We start from the raw sequence: 24,820 nt of genomic DNA on the forward strand, positions 1-24,820 counted from the left end.
TCTGAGCTTCCCACACCTCTTTTTGAACACACAACAAGGTCTTACCAGTGCAAGAACAACAGTTACAACGTCCAAAATTGAAATTCAACTTGATGTACACAGAAGAGCTGAGACAGTTACAGAAGGCAGACAGTTATTTTTTTGAGATCCCAAGTAAATCATTTTGCGTTTGATTTTGCAGAAAACAACACGACAAGAGACTGTGGCACTGGATCTGGAAGCTGATGACTCACAGAAAGAGACTGAACTGAATAAATCCACTCATTCAACTGACTGAACTGTTGTCACTTAAACAGAACCTAATTGGCTCTTTAACGGCCTCTCTGAGCATATCCTTTTCTGTAATATGACCGATTATGCCATCAGAATTTATTGTTTATAGACAAACTTAGAGAACAGTGAGGGAGCCTAACCTTTTTATAGATGTGTTTTAAGAGACGTTTGTTTCCTCTTTTTCAGATACGTGCACATTGAGATGAATAATTGCAGACAATAACAGGTCCTGATCTTTTATGTACTGCAGCAGCTCTTATAGCTGCTGATTTCTTTTTTCCTTATAGGTTTCACAATAAAGGCCAGTGATGCAGCAGACATCTGAAGTTAACTTAGCATATTGCAGAGCTAAGGGTTTAACCCCACTGAACTATTACTGCCATATGTTCCATTTCTTTCAGGGAATTTCCCAATGGGAAAGAACTCAGACAATGTGAAGAAAAAACATCCAATATCGTTTGCCCTACGGCTTCTTACTGTTTATTTCTAGTGATTTTCCCCTCCTCACATGATAATCTCCTTATTGGAGAGCAGCACACTGCAGATGTGGGAGCAAAAGGGACCTGATTTAAGATCTACAGCTTGAGAGTGAACTGAAATGCTTTTGAAAATGGTGGAATTACAAAAAGCAGCTTAGGATCCCAAATCACCACCAAGACGGAGCAAAGCCGTACGAGTCACACAGAAAAAACTGATTGTAATAATTTCTTCTGGTGAGCCTCGCTCAGTCAGGCACAGGTTCTGAGGGCTCTGGGTTTCCCCCAGGCAGGAGTTCCCATGCTCATGCTGTGTAACCAAGACAGACATTTCAATCTTGAGGGTAATGCTGATGTGCATAAGCCGACACTGGGGATCAGGGATCTGAGCCTTGATGCCTTAGCCAGGCACTCCCACACCACATTCACCTTTACACCCTTTGGAGCTGGGTTACAAACTCAGCTCCTGTAATTCAGAATCAGTTTACCAGACACTGCCTGTCTCTGAGCTACTCACAAGCCTGAGTTCTGAATCATTTTCTTATCTATTTGCACATAATACAGAATCATGTTGCTAAGGTTTAGCTGGAAATCAATCAAACAAAAATTATGAAAAAAAAGATTTGTAAAGGGATTGAGGAAAGGTTACTTTTAAATTACATTTCAGATTCAGTTCTGAGAGGATTTGGTTATCAAATCCCAGACTCATAACTCACCCTCATGAAGCACACCATTCATTTCCTAGTCAAATAGGATTTGATTCATCTCATATGTAAGAAAAGGAACAGCACAAGACCCTCTGTGCAAAGCCTGACCCCAGCACAACAGCGAGGGCTGCTCTGGTACTGTCCTGCAGTAGCAGGGCCCAGCCCAGGCTCTGGGTACCCCAACCCATCACTGACCTCTCCATCACTGTCAGATATAACAATAAACGCATCCACAAAACTGCGCTTCTTCTTGGCGTTGGCTGGGTTCCTCTTCTCTTCCTCCTCTTCCTCCCCATCCTGACCTCGAGACTCCAGGCCCTCTGCAGGCTTCTTCCTCCTCGGCATCCTTCACTCTGAAACAGAGGGAAAGATTAAAAGCCATTTGTTTCATTCTGATTTAGATTTCCCCTAACAGTTTTTTTTTTTGCTATTTTTAGGCAAAAGACCCCAGGCACTGAAACCTTATTACAAAGCGTGGTGGATTTAGTGTTACTGGGAGCCACATGCACCAGTCACCACTCATCTAGTTAAGAATACTTTATTACAGCTGATTGCTAAAAAGGGGTTTCAGGGGAACAGCAACACAGACCAAAGCTACTCTGAATGCCTTACTCCAAAGCAATGGGGCTTTCCTCTAAAAGCCCATCAGCAAACCCCTCCACAGCATCACTTCACAGTGGGTCTCCCACCCTCCAACACAACCTCCCCTCCTAAGCCCCAACCTTGACCAAAACAAACCAGGCTGTGGCAACGGATGAAGCTGACATTTGCACACCAGACCAAGAAGGCACCACAGCACAGCCCTTTGTCAGCTTTTGTATTTAACAAAACCAGGGGGAAAGGCATTGTGCGTTCAAGAATGCTGTCCTGCCGTCTGCACAGCTCAGCGCATGGCTGCTCCAGCACTACAGACAGGGAAAACACAAGCAATGGCAGCAGGCAGGCTGGAAACAAGACCACAGGTGTATCTGGCAGTATGGATTTCTCAATGAGCAGCAGCCTCCGGAAGAACTCCATCCAGACATGCCCAAACCATCCGCATTAACGAAGGCACTTAAAGAGCAGCGAGCAACCTGCTGAGTGTTATTAGTGCAAACCTGAGTGCATGGAACAATTGAGAGCAGGTGCCCACACAATGCAAACTGGTACTTCAGCATCCCTTCCCTTGGCAACTCATAGACTGATGGAGAGGGATGCACAGCAAGCATTAGCTGTCTGGATCCAAAAGAGCTCAGAGGCGAGGATTGGGAAGAGATTTCAGTAAAGCAGAGCAGCAGGATGGCACAGAGTTAAATCACCCTTTCCTGCCTATCCTTGCTGTTTGCCTGGTAGCTCAACAATAACATTCAGTGCTTCTTGAACTGTGATGTAAAAGAGCCTTACAAAGCAGGCTGAGCATGACCAGCTCTGCTGAAGTTCAATTAAACATGTGCAGACAGAGGGTGAACAACAAGCCCCTGGTTCCACATCAGGGAACAGCAGAGCTGGAAATGCAAGTTAAGTTGGCCGATTCCCAGACCAGTGTCCTTCCACAGAATCACTCTGCCTTCCTTCAAGATCACTGAAATACCTCAGATGTGTGCGGCGATCTAAAATAAGAGTAAGAGAAGATGCAACAGAAACCCTACATCACCCAGGATAGAGCCAAACCCTTCTCTGTAACACCACAAAATTGCAAACAGCCACTGTGTAAAGAAACACTAAGGGAGGCCAAAATCTCCATCAGCGCCGAGAACAGCAGTGCATTGCTCCATCTACAGTCCGAGCAGCAAGGTGAGGAATAACCACACTCCCTCCCCAGCCTTCCTTCTGCAAATACATGCACACACACGCCCAGAGACAAAAGGTGATTATCCTGGTGAGTCATGATTTGCACCAAAGGTTTGCTGAGCCCTCTGAAAGCAGAATGTTGCACAAATGGGCAGTCACGGCACCAAAGTTACTGCAAGGACCTCTGCAGTCCTTCAGTGTTTATCTGTTGAGGAATCATAGAATGGTTTGGGTTGAAAGGGACCTTAAAGATTATCTCATTCCAAACTCACTCCAAACTGCCATGGGCAGCTTCCACTATCCCAGGTTTCTTCAAGCCCTGTCCAACCTGGCTTTAGATGCTTCCAGGGATGGGGAAGCCACAGCTTCCCTGGGCAACCTGTGCCAGTATCTCACCACTCTCACAGGAAAGAATTTCTCCCTAATATCTAATTTAATCCTGCTCTCTGTCAGTTTGGAGCCATTAAAGGAAGGGAAAATAAAAACAAGCACTGCTTTCGGTGAAGCACTGGCTCTTGAAAAACGAAGCTGTTCAGCTCCAGCTAAGCTGAACTCCAGTGCTGTTGGAACATCCTCACTACACGTTCTCCATTTTTTATCTTTTGCTCCAAATGGTCTCTTTGCCCTCCTTGCTCAGGGAGATGAGCCAAGCCTCACACCCAGCTGCTGAGAGCTGCCCCCACAAAGCGCATCCATGGTGGTGGAGAATGTTCCCTTATCTTTGGAAAACCACTCACTCATAAACCATGAGGATCACAGAAGGGCCCACAGAGGGTCACTGAGGCTTTGGAGAGGCAGCCTATAAACCTTCTTACCCCCACAACAAGAGCAACAGCAACAAACAACTGCTGTGCTGCCTCTTTTTTTTTTTTTTTTGTTTTAAAATCCATACTGGTATCACCATCGCTCCTCTGACTCTGCAATGCATCTTCTCCTCGGTGCTCTGTGCTAAATAAGAGATCACTGAGAAATATCAGCTGAAGTTATGATGAGTCACCTACCTTCAACATTTAAAGGAGAGAAAAGAAGAGATGTAAGAGATGTAACCACACAACTCCCACAACGCTTCTGAAAATGAAGGGACTTGTGGCAAAGAGAGTCTCTGAAAATGTAACTAAGGGAACAAGACAAGTAAGAGATCACTTGTAGCTGTGCTAGTCTGAAGCTGTGAGTAGGAGAGCAGTAATGGCTTTTATTAGACAAGCTGGTGTAGCTGAGGGAAGACAACACGCATCAGAGCACAGACCTCCTCTTCAGGAAGCGAAGTTGAGCATATTTTGCTTTTAGCAGTCTTGGAAAGGATAGTTGTGAGTGCCTGAGGGGAAGATACCTGCTTTCAGACCCAGCAAAAAAAAAAGGCCAGAGACTGAATTATCTAAAATTACCGCTGCAGTCCAGTTTGCAGACTCATTTTGCAGTTATCCAGATTTTTTTCCAACTCTGAATTTAAGAGAATTTCTTTGTAAACGCTCTGACAGCAAAGGTGACCTCCTGACAAGGAACTCGCACATGCCACGCTTCTCCAGTCACATTTTTAGGGATATCCTTGAAGATCCCCAACTTGTGATTATTTGTCATTTTCCCTCTCATCTATCATTTTGATGAATCAGAAAGCAATTACCGACAGAATAATTCTAAATCTTGACACTGCAGCTACAGACCTGCCAAGCTGTGACAGCTTGAAAAATGCTCGAAAAAACCAAGCCAAAAAAAATGAATGACTCTCATCCCCGGATGAGTTCCTGAGTGGTTGGAGACACAGGCTGTCGCTTTGTAAACAACTCCCCCCCACCTCGGGAAGCAGAGGCACGACGCTCCCCGCACTCAGGCAGGTCAGCACCACACACTTCCATGGAAATATCATCCCCAGACCCTCGGCTCGACCCCGCACGCAGGGCCCAGCTGATGCTCCGTGAGCAGGACACGAGGGCTGGCAGCGCCCCGGGGAGAGAGAAATTGTTTAGAGGATTGATCCGTTTATAGAGCTGGCTCTGCACAGAGCGAACACGGGCACTGCAGAGGCCACGCACGGCCGGGCGCATCCGCACAGGCGGCTGAGCTCTCAGGAGATGCTCCCTGCTCCAGCGCCCTCGAGTCCAGCCCGCAGCATCTCCCTCCTGCCAGGGCAGGGGAGGAAAAGGTTTTTCTCCCTGTACATGGAAGGAAAGCGACCCTAGCCCCAGAACCCACCCACAGTCCTTTCCCTTTCCCAACCCGCTGCCTTCGGATACTGCAAGGAAATTTACAAGGATGGGGTCAGGGATACTCGACAGGCTGGGGAGAAGCATGGGGGATCCCAGGCGGGAGAGGGGTGAGCTCTGGGGAAGGGGATCGGCCACAGGTGGGCAAACCTAAGGGAAGGGAGCGTGCAAAGGCTGCCCAGGAAAAGGGGAGGGAGCCGGGCCTGGCAGGAGGAACAGGAGAGGCAGAAGCACCTCGATTTCGGGGGCTGCGGCCAAGGCAGAGCTCCGGTTTTCGGGGCCCTCTCCCCAGGGGACGGTCCAGGAGGAGTTTCAGGGTATCCCCAGACACAGCACCTGGGTCTCCTCCAGGCAAAAGACAGAGGAAGTGCCCCTAGAAGGAGACGGAAGGTGTCCCTTCCCCAGGGGACAGCTCTGGGGGCCGGTCCCGGACCGCCAGGGGCGGGGACCAGAGGTCATACCTGGGCGAGGTCAGCCCGGGGGCAGGGGCCGGAGAATGGCCCCGGGCAAGGGAAGGGGTTTCCCTCGCAGCCCCGGGAGCCCCGCAGCTCGCCCGGGGGCGAGCAGCCGCGGGGCAGTGGCACACCCCGCAGGACACAAGGTACTCACCGGGCCCGGGCCGCCCCGTTGCCGGCGGCCTCCCCTCCTGGTCTCCCGCACCGGCCCCGGTCGGCGGGTCCCGCACCCGCGCTCAAGTTGGCGGCGGAGGCCTCATTGCCCTCACCCAAGATGGCGGCGGCGGCTTCGCTGCGTTTCACGTGGTCATCGGGGTGCTGAAGCGGGCAGCGCCATGTCCGTGGCTGGCGGACAGAGGGCCCGGATACATCGTTCTAAGGTGCTTGTGATCTCGCCTTTACATCAACCCGGACGCCGCTTCCTCAAGAGAAGGATGCGCTGCGTCGCGTAAACACCCACAAAAACCAGCCTCCACGGGGCTGCCGCAATACACCTTTGCCCACAACCAACATGTCCGCCGCGGCCTCCCTTGGAGGGTGCGGTGCTCTCGCGGGAGACCGCCCCGCCGTTGCTAGGCGCGGAGGGGGCGCGCGGGCGGCTTCTCGCGAGGACAGCGTGAGGCGGTGACGGCGGCCATGGCGGACGGGGCCGGTAGCAACGGGGACGCTGCGGGGCCGCTGGTGGGCAAAGAGGCGGGTGAGGCGGCGGCACCGGGAGCGGGCGGGTGGTCGGGCCCAACGAGGTGCCCTCTAGCCCGGTTGGATCCTGCGAGGTGCGGGCATCCTGAATAGGGACGGCCCGCATCTCGCGGGGTCCCACCGGGCCGCTGACGCCCCGTTTTGTGTCCCACCCCTCTCACCCCACAGTGGAGCGGCTGATCCGGGAGAACGGACACATTTTCACCGAGGCGCAGTGCAAGGTGTGCAGCGCCCTGCTCATCTCCGAGTCACAGCGGCTGGCTCACTATCAGGTAGGGAAGGGGGAGCCCCCCGCCTCTGTCCCAGCCCAGCCCCGGGCTCGGCCAGGCACCGAGCGGGGGTTTCACTGCTTCCCCAGAGCAAGAAACACGCCAACAAGGTGAGACGGTACCTGTCTATCCACGGCGGGGAGGAGGGTGCCCACGGGAAGAAGATGAAGCTGGAAGTGAAGCAGGTGAGAAGAGACCTGATCAATGTCTATATGTCTACAGTGTCTTAAGATCTAGAGGGTAAGTCCTGTGAAGAGTGGCTGATGGGTATATTCCTGAAATGTGACGTCCCTCTTACTGGGGATATTCTGGAACCGTTTGGATACAATCCTGTGCAAAGTGCTCTGAGATATCCCTGCTTGAGCAGGGTGGTTGGACCAGGTGAGCCACTGTGGTCCCTTCCAGCCTGATCCATCCTTGTGTTCTGTGAGTGCAGGATCCACCAGGGCTAAATACAGCTCTGTGGGACCTGCAGGGCTAGAGGGAGTTGGACAGCCTTGTGAGTGAACGAGGAAAATGCTCTCAGAAGGGGCTTTGTGAGAACCGAGAAGCTCAGTGGCAAGTGTTTCATCAGGCCATGTCCCAGTTCCTGCTGCCCTCCCCGCTCAGACAGCCTCTTTGAGCCTGTCCTCCCCGTTAAAACAAACGCATGTTCCTCTTTTTGATAGTCTTGTTTGAAATGACAGAGAAAGAACAGGAGCAACAGCTTGTCAGGAGATTCATTGCATATCATGCAGAGTACATTGGGTTCATCATCCGCAGGAATTCTCTTCCCAGAGCATTCTTTATTTTACTTATTTAGGTTCCCTCAGCTGGTAGCTGGAGCCTGTTGGTCAGTAAAGGTCCCATGTTCCATTCAGCCATCTGCCCCGTGACTCCCTTGGGGAACAGATTCTACTTTTATGATTGCTTCAGCTGTAATCCCTAACTCTGGCATTTGCAGCGAGCTGGGGGATAACAGCAGATGCCTTTGCACATAGTGTCAGGCTGAGAACTGCCTGCTGCTCCCTCCTCAGCTGGTGTTGTGTTGCAGATGACCCAGCTGATAGCAATGTTTGTGCTGCTCAGTTCACACCTTGCAGGGGACAAGGCTGTGTGGTCCAATTTTGGCAGCCACAGGCTTAGGCTTGTCCTTAACCCAAACAGGCCAGGGTTGCCCCTCTGCCTGGGGTGTTTACCAACAGGTTAAAAACAGTTATCTGGTGCAAGAACACTCTCCAGGGAGGGAGAGGGTGATGCTGCATTATGGAAGTTCTATCTAGTCACACTTCATTGACTTAACACCCGAATGTCTTTGATCATCTTTTTTTTAGACCCCCCCCCAAACCATAGAGTTTCTCCTCAAAACCAGGAGGCTGGACAGGATGACCTGCAGAGGTCCTTCCCAGCCTTTGCAACTCAGTGGTTCTCTGTGCACAGGACAGCAAGCAGGAAGGCAGCAATGGGGAGGACAGGAACAAGTGTTGTCCCATCTGCAACATGACCTTCTCCTCTCCAGCTGTGGCAACATCTCACTACTTGGGCAAGACTCATGCCAAGAACATGAAGCAGCAGGCCCCCAAAGCAGAAGGTATGAGTGTCTGCAGCACTTTCACATTGTCCTGAAAGGCTATTGAGATGCTTGTTGAACCCCAAGTGTGAGCTCTGGTAAGAGTGTGCTCTTTGCCATGAAATAGAGTAAGCCAGCAGTGCACCTCCAGAGACCTGGCTGTCCCAGCCTGCTTAGTGGGCTGGCATTGGCAAGAGGTTGTGTGGGGTTTTTTTGTTTTGTTTGGGGGAAATGCAGCTGGCAGCAGCCATTGTACACATCCTTGTGTGCAGGGACCAGGTGTGTGATGTTAAGGTGTAGAACTGCCTGCCACATGGTATGATGCTCATTAAATGTTAGAGACTGAAGTGACTGGTGAAACTCTGATATGGCAAATTCCCCAGGGCTGTCCAGCTACAACACTGTGGCTTCTGAAGTTCACAGACTCAGGAGCTGCAGATTGCTGGGGAGTGGGAGAATACAGCTGGGGACACATCAGTATGTGTTTGTTCTGACCTTGTCAGTCCCCACACAACTGCCTTTGTGTCCCATCCCTTTGCCAGCAGTCAGAAAGACCTGGTGGGTGGGGAGTGACACCCTCTGTCCAGAGCAGGTAGGGGTAGCCATGGGCCAGGGGGCTGCAGCTGGTCAGGACTGAAGGAAAACACAGCTGTTGAGTGCACCTGAGGATGGCAGCTTGTGCTAATTCCAAGCTGGGGGCTTGTGAGTCACCCAGACACTTGACTCCTGGGATCTTCCAGGCAAATGTCTGTCCCAGCATATCTTCATGACTTTGCTAAAATGTGTGCACAGCAAAGCCACCTCCAGGATCTTCTTGTTCCTTGGAGCTCTTGCTTTTGGGTATGATAGGAGCCTGCAGGAAGATGTGAGAGGAACTCTCTGATCCCTAGCAGGTTACTCACTCTGCTGTTTGGCACCTTGGAGTGAGGGTGCAGGTTTCTCCACCACACAGAAGAGCTGCTTCCCTCTGTGGATTCACTGTGTCAGACCTATTCCCATTTATGCTGTGTCTCAGGCAGGACTCCTTATGAATTCAGGATCAAGTCCTGTGGCTGCGTGTTGCTTCCAAAATCCTTTCCAGAATGCCTTTGCTGTGCAAGGGCTTGTGCCCATGTTCTGTCTGGGAGATGATAACAGCAGGTGGAAGCTCATTCATACCCAGTGTTTCTTGAATACAGTCATGCTTATGTTAAGGAGAAATATGCAAATCTGTTGGATTTTTTAAACCCTGAAAGTTTTCCTGGCATACTCTGAGTTATGTCTTTAAATTCTGCAGCATTAAGGGAAGAGGTAGCAAAACCATTAATTTATTTAGATATTTTACATTGGATAGGTTTGGGGTTTAGATATAGCATGTTACTGGTCTTAATGTGGGTTTGGGGGAAATAAAGTAACTAGTTTTTACCTGTGAGTTCTGTGACTGACCAGGAGTTTGGATTCACCCTACAGAAACGGTGCCCCCACAGAAACACCCTGCTACCCTCCCCACTTCTACTGCATCTTCTAATGAAGAGAACAAGGACATTACTGACCCGGACAAGTTCTGTAGCCTCTGCCATGCCACTTTCAACAACCCCCTTATGGCAAAACAGCACTATGTAGGCAAGAAGCACAGAAAGCAGGAGACCAAACACAAGCTGATGGCACACTATGGGCGAACCCCTGACGCACCAGCATCATCCTTCATGGGTGAGTTCTCAACAGGGAGGCTGATAACCAGCTGAAGAGCAGGGTGGGAGAGAAGCAGAATGTGTTTGACAGGCCTTTGGACAAGAGAGTCTGTGTGGAGGGAGCAGGGGAGTATTGCTTCTGATGAGCAACTTGATTATATACCCTAAGATTGATTTGGTTGATGTTGTAACCCCCAGCAGCAGATGTTTTAGACTGTAGCTACTCGTGACAAGCTTTGGGTTATGTTATGCAGTGGTGTTTAATCGGGGACGTGTCCTTTTTATTCTCTGTGCGGATAATCCAGGGATTTTGGCCAGTACTGTTTCTAGTTAGGTGATTGCATCCAAAATGGAAAGATAAAAGTGGCATTTGATGCTTAAAAGTTGTCTTTGAGGTGACTAGCCAGAGATGGAAGGAATAGGTTTAACTGCACCTGCTGCTTCAAAGCACATGAAAGCCAGAAAGATTTCTCCCTGAATGCCTTTCTGCCTCTGTGTGGGCACTTCCATCTGATGAACTAATGCAGCTCTCTCTGGAGCAAGCAGGAATGTGGAAAAAAAAACCCCAGAGCTATTAAGGAGGAACTTTAGGCAGACAGTTAAAACTCTTTTGGTTTATGATCTGCTGCTTATGAGCACTTGTACGTGATGAAAGCCCTCTGAGTCCAGTGAAAGCATTAGGCGCTCACAGAAAACTCCTTTGTTCCTCCCAGCAGCCTTCTGTTGGGCCAGGAAGTCTTAGTACCTGCTGGATACTTGAGGTAAATAATAAGCAGACAGATCATCTTAAAATCTTCATCAAGGGCTTCTTTCTGTGTCGTAAAAACCCACACAAGCAGAAGATTAATTATTCTAATTCTTTGCAGGCCACCTTTAGATACCGGTAGCACTTATGACAAATGAGGCTCAATTAGCCAAGTAATGTTCTCTCCCACATTGCGTGGCCGTGTGGGAGATGGAAAAGGTGCTCAGTATCTCACGTTACCCATCTGCTCTGCACCTAATTAGTGGGGTCTGATGAATGGTTCCACTTGAGTGTGACTCAGGTGCTGACAGGGGCAGGAGCCCCAGCCCAGGCAGGCTGGGTAGGTGGGCAGTGCCGTTGCCTGGGTAGGTGGGCAGTGCCCTTGCCTGTGTGATTGATGTGTCCCAAGAAGTGCCAGCAGAATGGGAATGTGTACAGTCACATCTCCAGGGCACTTCAGCTCTTCAGGAAAGGTTTCAGAGCCTAGGCCATTATCAGGGGCTTCTCAGATGAGATGAGCTGCAGTCAGGGATGTTTTGTCCCACTCTCTTTTGCCTGTGTCTGTGCCAACAGACACAGTTGTCCCTAAACTCTCTGCTGGGACCTGCCTTGCAGAAGATAAAGATGTGTTCTTTACAAATGCAGCACTGAGATGGTTGCCCACTTAAAGTTCTTTGGGAAAAAGTGGTTTGGAGTTGAGGAGTGTAGTTTAGAGAACTTTGTGCATGCGCCTGTTGGATGGGTTTGCAAGAGAAAAACCTTGACATTGAGGGTGCAGGGAAGCAGACATGAAGGCTGTATCAGCTCCTCTAGCCTTTACTGCCCAGACTCAGCTCCATTTTGAGAGCTCAGTGTCCTACTGGATTCTGAAATATCTGAGTGGTGCAGCAGCCACGTGGCAAAGTGTCAGCTACATCCAGAGTTTCCCACTGATTTACTGTTCTGCACACCTGGGGTCCATCTCCTCTTTCACCTTAAGGAAATGTTTTCCTTGTGAGAGTCCCAGCCAGAGCCCTTCCTCAGTGACCCAAAATTCAGGAACGCTTAATGTCTTGAGGAGAACTCTTCAAATTTTTCCCTGTTAGAGACTCCTGTGCTGCTGTAGTTGCTTGTTTGGTATCTCTGACCTCCTGAACTTTCAGTCCAGCTGGAGTTGTCATGTTACACAAAACCAGTGATCCTGTCAAGTACCACTATTGTTGGAAACTTTTTTTTTTCCTGGCAGTTAACTGATCCACTGACTGTAACCAAACTGCTTGAGGACAGAGCTTAATATCCTCAGTTGGCATCTCAGCGAGGCTTAGCAAAATGCTGCATTGTGGAGCTGGACAGTGGGTGTAATCTCCTCTGACTGCCTTTTTTATTGAAATATTATAAGCTTTCGCGTTCGGTATCTCTTATTTTCTGTTTTGAGATGTCCAGATGAGCAGAAGTGGGAATATGGGAGAGAAATGGAGTTGCAAAGGCAGTATAGCCTTTGGGGTTTGGGGTCCAAATCTGAAAGTTTTACTATGCCTGATATTATGAACTGTTTGTAGGGAACATGTGTGTGTTTTTTAGCGATGAACAAACCATGTTCTGATCAGGAAAGCTTTTTTTGGCTTAGTGATTCCCTTGCAATAACTGGCTGATACACGGTGGGGTAGTGGGATTCTGTGGTGTGCCTGCCTAGTCAGATTGTTGACTGTTATTTTTCTTTGTTTTGGGTTTAATAAATCAGGTGATTGAGTATCTTGCTTGTTTCTAGCTCAGGCACGGGGATTGGCTAGCTGTGTATGCTAACATTGCTGTCTGTTTCAGCTGGGAAGGGCTACCCCTGCAGCACATGTAACATAGTGCTGAACTCCATAGAGCAGTACCAAGCTCACATCAGTGGCTTCAAACACAAGAATCAGTAAGTAATGTTCTTGTCTAAGTGTGTTTCCAGCCTCTCTGTTCAAATTGATGGCCTAAATATAACCTAAAATGCAGTTTTGAGCACGTGTTTCCAGCTGACTTCCAAACAGAACAGCAGGGTCTGTGCAGGCTCTCTCTCTGTGTCCTGACGCTGCTCCAGGAGCTCCCTCTGCAGACAGCCCAGTCGTGCTGCCGCGGTGGAAGTGCCTTCGGTTGCTTTTGGTTCCTAATAGTTCAGCTCAGCACAGACCTTTGCAGTGAACCTGACACCTATTAAACAAAGTGTCTCTTAACAACTGAGATTTTAATTTAATTAAGGACTTGCTCAGTGGAGATCCACTTGCAATTCTAATCTCCTTTGGGATTGCTTGTTTTAAAATTTGGCATATAGTCAGCACACTCCAGAAACCTGGACTGTATTCCTGAACTCACTCTTACAGCTGGCAAGTTAAATAATGGCATCCCCTGCATATATTATTAATTGAAAAAAATTATGCTGCCAGATGATTAATACCAAAAATACTTGTTCTGGAGACTGCCAATCTTTAATTTAAGAGCCTTCACTAAAAGAGGTGCAGTAATGAGCCTGGGTTGGTTAGAGAGCTTCTTAGAAGGGAAAGGTATTAGGAAATCCTACCTGAAGGGAGGGCAGGCTCCTAGCCAAATTTCCCAGAAGGGACAGGAAGAAAACTGGAATCTCTTGTTGCGTGTCTATGGAATAACAGCCTCCTGGTCCATCAGCTCTGAGGAGTACTTGATGGGAAGACATCTTTGATCCCAGGGAAGTTCCAGCTCTCGAACACACACAACTAGATCAGTGTATAGGAAGTATCCCATTCTAGAGAGATAACATTGAGATGTTCCCAACACACACATTAATGTTCTCTTTAAGGACACTGCTGTTGTCAGAGCTGTTGCAGCCACACAATTCCCTTTCAGAATGCTGCTCTGGATTCAGCTATGCAGTCCTGTTCCAGCTTCTGCAGCCTGCAGAGAGGCAGGATGCTTGCTTTGTAATGGGAGCTCTTTAGCAGTCCTTGAGCTCTGCCGCAGCTAATTCTGCCATGCTAAAGGTGTCTGTTTACACACAGGCACAGAGAGCAAGGATTCACTTAGAAGATTTTCTGGCAAGTTGTTGCCTTGGCTGCAGTAGGCTGTTGCTCTGCTGACAGCCTTGCCTGCTGAGCAGTGATTGCAGCTGGCACATTTCAGAGCATTTGTGACATTGTCTCATTTTTTTTCCTTTTTCTTGCTCCCTTCAATGTGCAGGATGCCAGGAGCAGTGCCGGTTGTCGGACCGTTCCCACCACAACAGTATGTCCGGGAAGAGTCAGCTGGCCCAGGAGGCTACAGTTACTTCAGCCAAGACCTCTAGAGCAAGTTGCAGCACTATTCTTGGAGTTGTTGGTGGCCCCAGAACGCACATCCTTTGCCAGCCCACAATGGTTTCATTATCCCTCTGGATAAGCAAAGCCCTACCCTCCTGTATACACCCGTTGAGCAGAACGGGGACTGAATCTGTCAGGAAAAGGATCCAGCTGGAAGAGACTTGCTAGACAGCAAATACTTCACTCCCTTAGAGTAGTTTTCATTGTGTAATTGCTTCCTGTGAAGGTGGGTGCAGTGTGAGAGGAAGTGTCTATCTCGTGTAAGGAGGGTTTGGCAGCAAGCTGGTAGTGGCACCTTCTCCCTGTCCCCTCTGGGAGGCTGCCCGTTCTACTGCTGGACTGCTCTCAGAGGGACACCAGCACCCATGGGCACCCCCAGGCATGACAAGAGGGGACCTGAATCCTGACTGTGGGACCAGAGCCACCCACATGGCCGGGAGGCTGAGGATGGAGCATGGCCCTTGTCCCTAGGTGTGTCCTGGTGTTGGTGCTGTTGGCCCAGCTCTGCTCCTCCCTGCCCTGGGCCAGAACTCTGGCTGCCTCATCAGTCTGAACTCTATTACCTTCTGGGCTGGCAGGCACAGTACAGAGCATAGAGCCACCCACCAGCCACATCCTCCACAGAAGCACCACACTCCCCTGCCCAGGCCGCAGCCAGCTCTGTGGAGCCAGTTGCTCTCCTCCAGGAGCACACCCAAGGTCCCTGCCTCAGCTGGGAGAAGCTCAGTCCTGGCCACAGCCACTGCCATCCCTCGTAGCCCCTCAGGCTCCATTGAGTAAATCAAGTGCAGATGTGGAGTCAGGACCAGGTGCCTGCTTACAATTAGGGGCTGGGAACATTGGGGTGGCCCTGTTCTTGCTTTGCAGTTCCTTGCCATGGCTGCTACTTCACTGGGCTGAACCCCCAGTGTTGTGCAGGGCAGAGGGCTGGTGAGCAAAGCTCTTGCTTTCTTGGCCCATAGATCAGCACTGTGGTGCCCAACCCAGCACATGGTGTATGCCATGTCCCCACGGGGAGCAGGACACATTCTGGCCTCATGCACCTCATTCCCTGTGCCAACTGCAAGCCGCAGCACTCCCCCACACAGCCTGGGCAGGAAGAGGTGGCAGGGCTGCAGTGGGACAAGGCATGACACTGCCCACCCTCCTGCCATATCACCCTCAACTTGTATGTTCCCCACCCAGCCATCACTGCCCGGATCTGGGGATGCTCCTGTGCCATGCTGGAGGCTGGACGAAGCCTGGGCCCCTGGTGTCCCTGTCCTGCAGCCCCTGCACTGGGCCTCACATTCTTGGCTCCCCAGAGGGAGCAGCAGGTTTATGTTTGCCAAGTTCTGCCTGGTTAAACCTTAACCGAGCTGGGTTGCTCCATGAGTCCCTCCCAGCTGGAGATAAGGATGGGCAGGCAAGACCAGGGCCTGGTGGGACATACTGCCCCGAACCTGGCTGCTTGCCTCCAGGGCAGGACCCAGCCCCTGCAGAACACTGTGCCCAGTCCAGGGCAGCTGTCTGCCCATCCAGCTTGCCCCCTGCCTTCCTCAGCGGGTGCCCACTGATACGAGGGCAGCAGGTTGTGGTTGGGGCTGGAAGCTACCATGTTGTAGCCCATGGGACTGCATGGAGCTGGAAGCCCTTGTGCTGGGGCTCACCCCTTGCTCCAGGGCTGACCCACTCCCTCAGCGTCAGAAGGTTCACATCACCCCAGCCCAGGGAATGAGTCCTGCTCAGCCTCAGATCCTATACACGTACCGGGTACAGTGAGCTGGGGCTTCTGTGCCCCAAACAAGAGCCGTTCAGGGGAGGCCAAGAGAAACTTCCAAGAGGAAAGAGCCCCCCAGGCTCTGGCCCCCACAGGAGCCACCGTGCTGCGCGGGCTCTGGCTAGCCGCAGGTGCCACCACAGCGGGAGTGGCGGCAAGTGCTGGGGCCAGGCACAAGGGGCGGCTGTGTTCCCGCAGCTCCGGCTGCCTTCCAAGAGCAATATTGTTGGCACCAGGCAGGCTCCCTGCACCGGCAGCACATACATGGGCCTTTCATGAGGAGAGTGGGGATGATTTACTGCCTGGGGGAAGGGGCAGGGGCGGGAGGATGGAGCCCCAGCATGCTGGCGCCCGGCCCCTTGTGCGTGCTCACTGCCGCGGGGCCCCACACACGAAAGCAAGGCCAAGGGTCTGGCCAGGGGGTCGTCTGTCCCAACGGGACATGGGGCAAGAGGGATCCCTCTGCGCCATCTCTGGAGCTCTGAGAACACACTTCATCTCTGGGCACCCCGCTGTGTCTAAGTAACCACGGGTCACACATCACTTGCGCCACAGTGATGGGGGCAGGCCATGAGCTGGGGGAGACAGAGGCACCAGAGGAGGGTGCTGGGGCAGGGGTGCACCCACAGCACAGAGTGCTGTGCTGGCACAATCTCCCCTTGTAGAGCTGCTGGCGTGGCAGAGGCTGTTGTGGTGCTGCCGGCAGCGGGTGGCAGGCGGTGGGGCTGGGCTGCTGTGAAGGGCTTTTTGTTTGCCGTCAGTTGCTGTTATAAATCAAGCCAGGCAGCCCAGCCCCAGCCCAGCACTGCCCCACGGCAGGGAGGTGACCAGTTCCCAGCCGCCTACAGCAGAGCCCCACCAAGCCCTGGCCTGTGCCTGGCATTGTCCTGCCCCAATGGGGATGTTCGGTGTGACACTGGGCAATGTGCCCACTCTGGTCTGCTTGCCCTTCTTCCACTCATCATTGAGGAACCCTGGGATACAGGGAATCTTTCCGTGTTCATCCCAGGCTGCAGTTCCCACAGGCTCCCCAGAGTCCCAGCTCTCCCTGGTGTTCCCAGTACTGGGAACATCCCCTTCTTTCTGGTTTTAATTTGGTTTTGGTTCGAATTGAGCTGAACCCAACATTTTTCTGTGCTTCCGGCACGCTGTGAACTCTGCAGGGGCGGCCGCTGCTCCGTGAAATTGATGTTCTCGTCCGCTTCACGCGTCAGCAGGAATGAACAGCTGCTGGGGGCTGCTGGCCCCCGGGACTGCTCTGTGCACCTCTGCACCCCAAGGGGACATCAGTACTCCAGATGGGGAGCAGCACAGGGTGGATGGTGCTGTGGGAGATTGTAGCACCAACCAGACCTCACAGTGAAACTGTATCATGCTGGATGGTTTGGCTTGGCACAGTGGAGCAGCATGGACAAGGCTGTGCCCGGGACTCACGGTGAGGCCCTACGAAATGAGGAGTGACAGTGTACCTCACTCTAGGGCCTCAAGATCCACACCAGGCATGGGCAAGGCTGTGTGTGGGGCTCAGCACAGTCCTGGAAGATCTTGCTGGAAAGAGAAGCAGATGGCGAAACAGGAAAGGAGAGCAGCTTTAGGGCCAGAGCCTGGCCATGGACTGGGGGACACTGACCCCTCTCGATGGCAGCAGGATGCTCAGGGGACATTGTTCCTTGGGATCACACCAGCTCAGAGTGTGTGAGGCCAGGCTTCCCCCAGTGCCCAGGGGTCTTGCATGGGCCAACAAGCAGCAAGGCCCGGGCATGGTGGGGTCTGCCTGCTCCAGCACAGGCAAGAGCATAGGGAAGGTGAGGGCAAAGTGTTTATGGGTTGGATTAGGCCACTCCAACACTGACTCGCACCTTAGCCGCGTTTTATGGCGCTCTGTTATGGGCTCCTAATGAGGGTCACAGCCACTTTATGGCACTGACAGCGATAACGCTACAACTCATTATGGCACAATTAGCCCGTGGGCTGCTGGGCACCCAGCAACGCTCAGCGCCCAGCCTGGGCCATGACACCTGCTTGGGGCTGGAGTGCTCCCGCTCCCAGCAATCGGGGGGAAACGGGGCTGGCCTTGCCCCCTGTCCCATCTGCTGCTCCCCACGCGTGGGGTCTGCCTGGAGGACAGCACAGGGGAGCAGCCCGGGGTGTTTTGCAGCCCCCTGCGTTCCCCATCCGCGAGCCGAGGCTGCACCGGCGGAGCCGGGATGGAAGGGGCCAGGGGCCGCCTCTCGCTGCTGAGGGGGAAAGGCCAGTGCTACTCCCCCACTTCCCCCGTCCAGCTCGGCGGCCGGTCGGTTTGCAGAGATGCCGGAGAAGCGGGGCCAGTCCTCGTCTCCCCCCTCCCGCCTCCCCAGCGCTCCGGGCGGGGCCGCTGTAACCCGAGCGCGTCCCTACAAAGTGCCCGCGCCCCCGAGGCGGCGGCAGAGCGGGGCCGGAGCCAGCCCGGAGCGTGCTCCAGCCTTGCCCGCAGCCGGAGCCGTCCCGAGCCCGCAGCCGGAGCCGTCCCCGGCCCTGCCGCCATGGGGCCACGGTGTGGGGCTCGGCGGCGCTGAGCCTGCTGTCCCCGGACTTTGCCCCGGCCCGCGCAGCGCAGGCGGCTCCGCCGCGGGAGCCCGTCACCGCCGGTAACCACGCCGATCGCGACCCTCGCCCCCGGCACCATTCGCGCCCCCCCCCCCCCCCCCCCACCGTGCCGGGACACTTTCCCCCTCCCTGGGATCCCCCGCGGTACCCCGCCCCCGGTTAACCTCCCCTAGCGCCCTGACCAGGCTGCCGCGGGCTGGAGAGGTCGGATTCCCGGCACCCAAACGGGGTGTTTCCCATTCCGTGCCCCCTCCCATTCCTGCTCAGGGACCCCCGTGCCCTGCCTCCCGTCCATGCCCACCCACCCTCGCGGTGAGCTGGGGACCTCGCACTGCTTATACCCTGTGCCTCGGGAGAGGAGGGGGCTGCCCGCCCGGATCCGCTCACCCGACCCTGCCTGTCCCGCAGGGTGGGACCCCCGCGCTGGGGGGGCCTGGAAGATGCGGCCCCTCTTGCAGGTCGTGGCGGGGCTGCTGCTGGCGGCGGCTGCACGGGGCAGGGCGATGGAGCCAGGTACGGCTGCGGGGGGCGAAGCGGAGCCGGGGGGCGGCGGGAGTGGGTTCGTGCTGTCTGAATACTTTCTCCATCCCAGCTGGACGGCGACCCCCGGGCTGGGATGCGGGTACTTGCCCTGGGCACACAGCCCCACCGCTCTGACTGCAGGGCAGGGCTGGCGGGAGCTGGGGACACGGCGCAGGGACCAGCGTTTCCATCACTGACAGGGGCAGGGTGGCTCCAGCCAGGCTGTCCCTGTGCTGCGGGGGCTTGGCTCGCAGGGACACGCGTGGCACAGAGGGGTTGCGAGACCGCTGTGGGCTGTGGCTGCTGTGTGTGACTCCTGGCGAAGTGCGGGCAGTCCGTGCCTCGCGGTGGTGGGTGCGGGAGAAGGACGCGTCCCCGGGGACCAGAGACCAGCTTCCCCACATCCCTCCTGTGCTGGCCATGACCTGGGCTGGACACACACTCGTGTGCTCCAGGCTCCTTCCCCTGGGCAGTCGGGCTGCCGTGGTATTGCTCTGCTGGCGGCCAGGTTGTTTCTGCCCTCCACGTGCACATGCTGCTGCTGACCATCAGCAAGCTGGGCTCTGCTGCCAGCCCGGACACTGCCAGGGACAACCAGGCTGTAGGGGTCCCAGCCGTGCTTGGGGCATGTAGAGGTCCTACAAGGTGCATCTGGAGGGGTTTATTGCCCTCCTTCAGTAAGGCAGAGCAAGCTGGAGCACCCTGCGCCACTGGGAGTAGTGGAAGGATAGTGGCATGTGTGGCCTTGGACGGGGACATGGCTTTGGGGAAACCATGTCCCCGTGCTTCAGGGCAGAGTCCAGCCCTTACCCGCTTCTGGGCTGGCAGAGCCAGGCTCTGGGCTGTGTCACACCACGTGCTCTCCACTAAGATGGGCATATGGAGGGGTCCTGCTGTCAGGGAGGGGTGAACACTGGGATGGGTGCTCACCACATCTCTCCAGAGCTATTTGAGAGACCCTTGCTGGAGTCAGAACACGAACATCTCCTACTGGACCCAGGCAACACATTGAAGCTGTACTGTGATGCCAACCAGAGTGGTGCCAGTGTGGTCTGGTACAAGGAGTCCCGGCCACTCGTCTCGGGGGGTCGCATCCATCTCCATCAGGGCCTGCTGGAGATCTCAGAGGTCGCCTATGAGGACTCGGGGTTCTACGTGTGCCGGGCACGGGGAACTGGAGAGGTCCTGCGCAACTTCACCATCTCTGTCGTGGGTAGGAGCCCCGGCAGCACCCACTATCCCCGGGGCAGCAAGGCAGCCACTGCCCGCCCAGCCCTGCAGGCAGAGATGTCCCTCTCAATCCGGTTCCCTTTACAGACTCCCTGGCGTCAGGTGATGATGATGAAGATAGTGATGGGGACGGTCCCCACGGAGACCAAAATGAGGAGTCAGTCTATGTGCACAGAGGTCAGTGCCACACCGGGGCACTACAGGAGAGGGCAGGCGGGGCAGAACCAGGGGAATGGGGCACTGCTGCCTCCTGCTACCTGCACAGCCCCTCCCACTCTACATCCTGCATGTCCCCAGCTCCTTACTGGACTCACCCACACCGGATGGACAAGAAGCTGTATGCAGTCCCTGCGGGGAACACGGTGAAGTTCCGCTGCCCGGCCTCAGGCAGCCCCAGCCCCAGCATCCGCTGGTTCAAGAATGGGCGCGAGTTCCGAGGGGAGCACCGCATCGGGGGCATCCGGGTACGGGCCAGCTCCTCCCACCACAACTTCCCTCCCCGGATCCATCTTCCCCAACTCACCTCACTGCCTTACCTCCCCCTCTGCAGCTCCGGCACCAGCACTGGAGCCTGGTGATGGAGAGCGTGGTGCCCTCTGACCGCGGCAACTACACTTGCCTGGTGGAAAACAGGTTTGGCAGCATCCGCTACAGCTACCTCCTGGACGTGCTGGGTGAGGGTTCCTCAGCATGGTGCTGATCTGGGCTTCCCCATGCCTGGTGGGGTCAGGGAAAGAGGTGCAGGAGCCTCTGTTCGCGGCCTATCCACTGGTGCAGCTCACATGTCCCTCACAACCCAGGGACATGGGATGGAGAACAGGCTTGGGTTGTGCTGGTCTCTTTTAGGGCTCAGGAAGGGCTCCTTGGTGGGTGGAGAAGGAGGGAGAAAGGAGCCTGTGCTCTGGGCCACCATGTCAGTGACACTGCTCTGCTCCCTGTGCGCAGAGAGGTCCCCGCACAGGCCCATCTTGCAGGCTGGATTGCCTGCCAACACCACAGCCCTGGTGGGCAGCGATGTGGAGTTCTTCTGCAAGGTCTACAGCGATGCCCAGCCACACATCCAGTGGCTGAAGCACATTGAAGTGAATGGCAGCAACTACGGCCCCGACGGAGTCCCCTATGTGCAAGTGCTCAAGGTAACAAGGGCTGGAAGCACTAAGGTCCCAGGTACCCATGCTAAAGTGGTGACAGGGGTGCACAGAGCTCCCTGAGGAAGAGGGATACTGACCATCCAACCCTCTCTGACAGACTGCAGATATCAACAGCTCTGAGGTGGAGGTGCTGTACCTGCGCAATGTGTCCATGGAGGATGCTGGCGAGTACACCTGCCTGGCAGGGAACTCTATTGGCCTCTCCTACCAGTCTGCCTGGCTCACTGTCCTGCCAGGTAGGGGTGGGGTCCTGGTATGGGGTCTGGGATCCCCAGCACGCAGAGGCCATGCCTCAGGCCAATTCATTCACTCCCTGCAGAAGAGGAGCTGGTGCGGGAAGCTGAGGCCCCTGAGACCAAGTACACAGACATCATCATCTACACCTCAGGCTCACTGGCTGTGGCCATGGCCATTATTATTGTGGTGCTGTGCCGGATGCAGACTCAGTCGAGCAAGCAGCACCTGGAGCCTATGGCAGTCCACAAGCTCTCCAAATTCCCGCTCATCCGACAGGTGGATACCAAACTTGAGCCCTAGTAATGCAGGGGGACCCTGGTGACCGATGGGCTCCAGGAGTGTCACTTGTGCCTATCACACCTTACCCTGCTGCCAGCCTTGGGGCTGCCCTTCCCCCTTTCCCTTGCAGCTCCCTCACCCCATTGCTCCAAGTGAGGACCTCTGCTTTTCTATTGCATCTTTGTTGGGCCCTGGAGCATGGGATGGATGGCTGAGGACCTGTGTCTCTCTCCACAGTTCTCCCTGGATTCCAGCTCCTCCGGGAAGTCCAGCACATCCCTGATGAGGGTCACCCGTCTCTCCTCCAGCTGTGCCCCAATGCTGGCTGGTGTCATGGAGCTGGACCTGCCCCTTGACGCCAAGTGGGAGTTCCCCCGGGACAAGTACGGTTCTGCACAGAGCAGGGACAGGCGCTGCTCTCCCCAGCTGCCCCAGGGACAGCAGCATGCAGGTGGTGGATGGGGAGGCCTCTTGCCACCATAAGGCCATCCCTGTGATCTCTCATGGCTCTGCTTGTCCCTGCCAGGCTGGTGCTGGGGAAGCCCCTGGGGGAAGGCTGCTTTGGCCAGGTGGTGCGGGCAGAGGCTTACGGCATAGACAGAGACCGGCCAGACAGAGCTGTCACCGTGGCTGTCAAAATGCTGAAAGGTAATGGCTCCTGTGCTAGTGTCCCAGGAGCAGAGGTGGCATCAGTGCTGGTCAGGGGTGCCACCCAGCTGGCTCGTGACACAGCCCTCCTTCCCTAGACAATGCCACTGACAAGGACCTGGCTGACCTCATATCTGAGATGGAGATGATGAAGCTCATGGATAAGCACAAGAACATAATCAACCTCCTGGGAGTCTGCACACAGGATGGTGAGGGGGCTGTGCAGGCAGGGTTCGGGCAGGGGATGGGCATGGAACAGGACTGGGGATGCAGGCTACTGGGGTCAGTGGCTAACTGGGAAGGGACAAGGCAGGGCAGGGGCTGAGCAAGTGGCCGCCCTTCCCAGGGCCGCTGTACGTGATTGTGGAGTTTGCTGCGAAGGGCAACCTGCGTGAGTACCTCCGTGCCCGCCGCCCCCCGACGCCTGACTACGCTTTTGATGTCATGGCAATGCCTGAGGAGCAGCTCTCTTTCAAGGATCTGGTCTCCTGCGTCTACCAGGTGGCCCGTGGCATGGAGTACCTGGAGTCCAAACGGGTATGGCTGGCATGGCCTGCGTGACTACCTGTGCTGGGCACAGCTGGGGAGGGCATGGCAGTGACAGAGGAGCTGTGTATCCCTGGTGAACCCACTGTCCCTGTGGAAAGGGAGCCCAGCCAATTCCCATAGACGGTCCAGAACCTCCCAGACCCATCCAGCAAAGCTCAAGGCAGTACCTCCCCAAAAATATGGGACTCAAAGCCTGACCCACCTCCTGGGGAAGTATATGTGGTTTCCCCGCTGTGCCTGTCACTGGAGCCAGCCCAGTGATGGGATGGCCCCACCACTGCAGAGGTGCTGGGGGGTGTGTGAGAGGGAAACGGTGATTTCGGTGTTTGAAGGGGACATGTGGAGCTGGAGTCACCATCTCACACCCCCGTGGGTGATGCTCCCCCTGGCAGTGCATCCACCGTGACCTGGCTGCCCGCAACGTGCTGGTGACAGCGGAGAGCGTGATGAAAATCGCTGACTTTGGCTTGGCCAGGGACGTTCACGACATCGACTACTACAAGAAAACCAGCAACGTGAGTGGGACTCCTGGGACAGGGGCACAGGGACCCCCATCAGGGCTGAGCTGAGCAGGGGGTTGCTCTCCTAGGGTCGCCTGCCAGTGAAGTGGATGGCCCCCGAAGCCCTGTTTGACCGTGTCTACACCCACCAGAGCGATGTGTGAGTCCTGAGGAGAATGAGGGTCTGTTGGTGTGGGCTGGAGATGCTGTTGGTGTGGGACAAGGCAGCACTGTGGGGTTATGCATGTAATGGAGGGTCCCCATAGCAGAATGGGGATACTCTGTGGGGACAGAGGGGCACATTCCCCAGGGTGATCCGCCCTCTCCCATCCCTGCTCTCACAGTACTGCAGGGTGCAGTGGGCCAAGCTGGAGGAGAGCCCTAGGATGTATTTGACCCTCCTCTTTGCTATGTGTGATCCTAGGTGGTCCTTTGGGATCCTGATGTGGGAGATCTTCACGCTGGGGGGCTCCCCATACCCTGGCATCCCTGTGGAGGAGCTGTTCAAGCTGCTGAAGGAGGGGCACCGCATGGACCGGCCATCCAACTGCACCCACGAGCTGTGAGTATCAGCCAGGTGGGTGGGCAGGGGACATGGTGAGACCCTACTAACACCCCCTTGTTCCCAGGTACATGCTGATGAGGGAGTGCTGGCATGCCGTGCCCTCACAGCGCCCCACCTTCAAGCAGCTCGTGGAGGGGTTGGACAAGATCCTGGCAGCAGTTTCAGAGGAGGTGAGAGGAGGGGAGTCTGGTGGGTGAGGGGTGGGCAGTGTGGGCATTGACAGCACTGGTGGTCATGGCACCATCCCTCCTTGCAGTACCTGGACCTCTCCATGCCCTTCGAACAGTACTCGCCCTCCTGCGAGGACACTGCCAGCTCCTGCTCCTCTGATGACTCCGTCTTCACCCACGACCCACTGCCGCTGGCTCCTCACCTCTTCTCCTACCCCAGTGTGAGGACTTAAGGGAGGGCAGGGACGGGTGATGAAGCCACCTCTGCCCTTGCAGGGAGGGGGTCCAGGTTCCCAAAGGTGCTTGCTTTGTCCAGGCTGAGCAGTGGGTGGGCAGGGTCCTGAGCCACAGCACCAGGGCAGGGTGTCCCTCTCCCCGGGCTCCTTTTGGGCACTGAGCCATCAGCCCTGGCTGAGATCTGCCTGGCATTGTGAGGCAGCAGGAGCCAGAGCCTCTCCATGTGGGCACTGCCTGGGATGTCCATGGCATTGACCAGGGAGATGGGCTTTGGCCAGTGCTTCAGTGG

The 24,820-nt window shown here is 54.8% G+C and overlaps 3 protein-coding genes across 6 annotated transcripts in view; 2 read left to right on the forward strand and 1 right to left on the reverse strand.

The window, feature by feature from the left end:
* UIMC1 (ubiquitin interaction motif containing 1) overlaps window positions 1-6,159 on the reverse strand; it is a 39,555-nt gene extending 33,396 nt beyond the window's left edge. For all 4 annotated transcript variants that reach the window (XM_084215835.1, XM_084215834.1, XM_084215836.1 and 1 more), the window contains exons 1-2: window positions 6,037-6,159; window positions 1,652-1,809 (exon numbers count right to left, since the gene is read on the reverse strand). In XM_084215835.1, coding sequence (XP_084071961.1) covers window positions 1,652-1,801 — 150 coding nt within the window. In that variant the 5' untranslated portion in view covers window positions 1,802-1,809; window positions 6,037-6,159. The remainder of the gene's footprint in view (window positions 1-1,651; window positions 1,810-6,036) is intronic.
* Window positions 6,160-6,501: 342 nt separating this feature from the next.
* ZNF346 (zinc finger protein 346) lies at window positions 6,502-14,215 on the forward strand. The gene is made up of 7 exons (XM_084216013.1): window positions 6,502-6,579; window positions 6,750-6,853; window positions 6,940-7,035; window positions 8,270-8,420; window positions 9,849-10,088; window positions 12,615-12,708; window positions 13,980-14,215. Exons 1-7 carry the CDS (start codon window positions 6,519-6,521, stop codon window positions 14,083-14,085), a joined length of 852 nt encoding a protein of 283 aa, XP_084072139.1. The 5' UTR covers window positions 6,502-6,518; the 3' UTR covers window positions 14,086-14,215.
* A 4,521-nt stretch (window positions 14,216-18,736) lies between these two features.
* Window positions 18,737-24,527, forward strand: FGFR4 (fibroblast growth factor receptor 4; the record flags this gene model as incomplete). The annotated part of the gene is made up of 17 exons (XM_084215646.1): window positions 18,737-18,956; window positions 19,909-20,178; window positions 20,283-20,372; window positions 20,493-20,659; window positions 20,746-20,869; window positions 21,141-21,331; window positions 21,444-21,582; window positions 21,666-21,859; window positions 22,100-22,245; window positions 22,389-22,510; window positions 22,609-22,719; window positions 22,857-23,047; window positions 23,452-23,574; window positions 23,649-23,719; window positions 23,984-24,121; window positions 24,189-24,294; window positions 24,381-24,527. 17 exons carry the CDS (start codon window positions 18,737-18,739, stop codon window positions 24,525-24,527), a joined length of 2,550 nt encoding a protein of 849 aa, XP_084071772.1.
* Window positions 24,528-24,820: the final 293 nt, after the last annotated feature.

Source organism: Fringilla coelebs, assembly GCF_963513975.1.
Source record: "Fringilla coelebs genome assembly, chromosome: 15".
Taxonomy (NCBI): domain Eukaryota; kingdom Metazoa; phylum Chordata; class Aves; order Passeriformes; family Fringillidae; genus Fringilla; species Fringilla coelebs.

What these genes read in the sequence shown, in the direction of transcription:
- ZNF346 (XM_084216013.1), top strand. Translation starts at nt 6,519, where the DNA reads ATGGCGGACGGGGCCGGTAGCAACGGGGACGCTGCGGGGCCGCTGGTG. An exon ending in AGCGGCTGGCTCACTATCAG is followed by an intron (nt 6,854 to 6,939) that starts GTAGGGAAGGGG and finishes CTGCTTCCCCAG; the next exon opens with AGCAAGAAACACGCCAACAA. An exon ending in ACCAGCATCATCCTTCATGG is followed by an intron (nt 10,089 to 12,614) that starts GTGAGTTCTCAA and finishes TGTCTGTTTCAG; the next exon opens with CTGGGAAGGGCTACCCCTGC.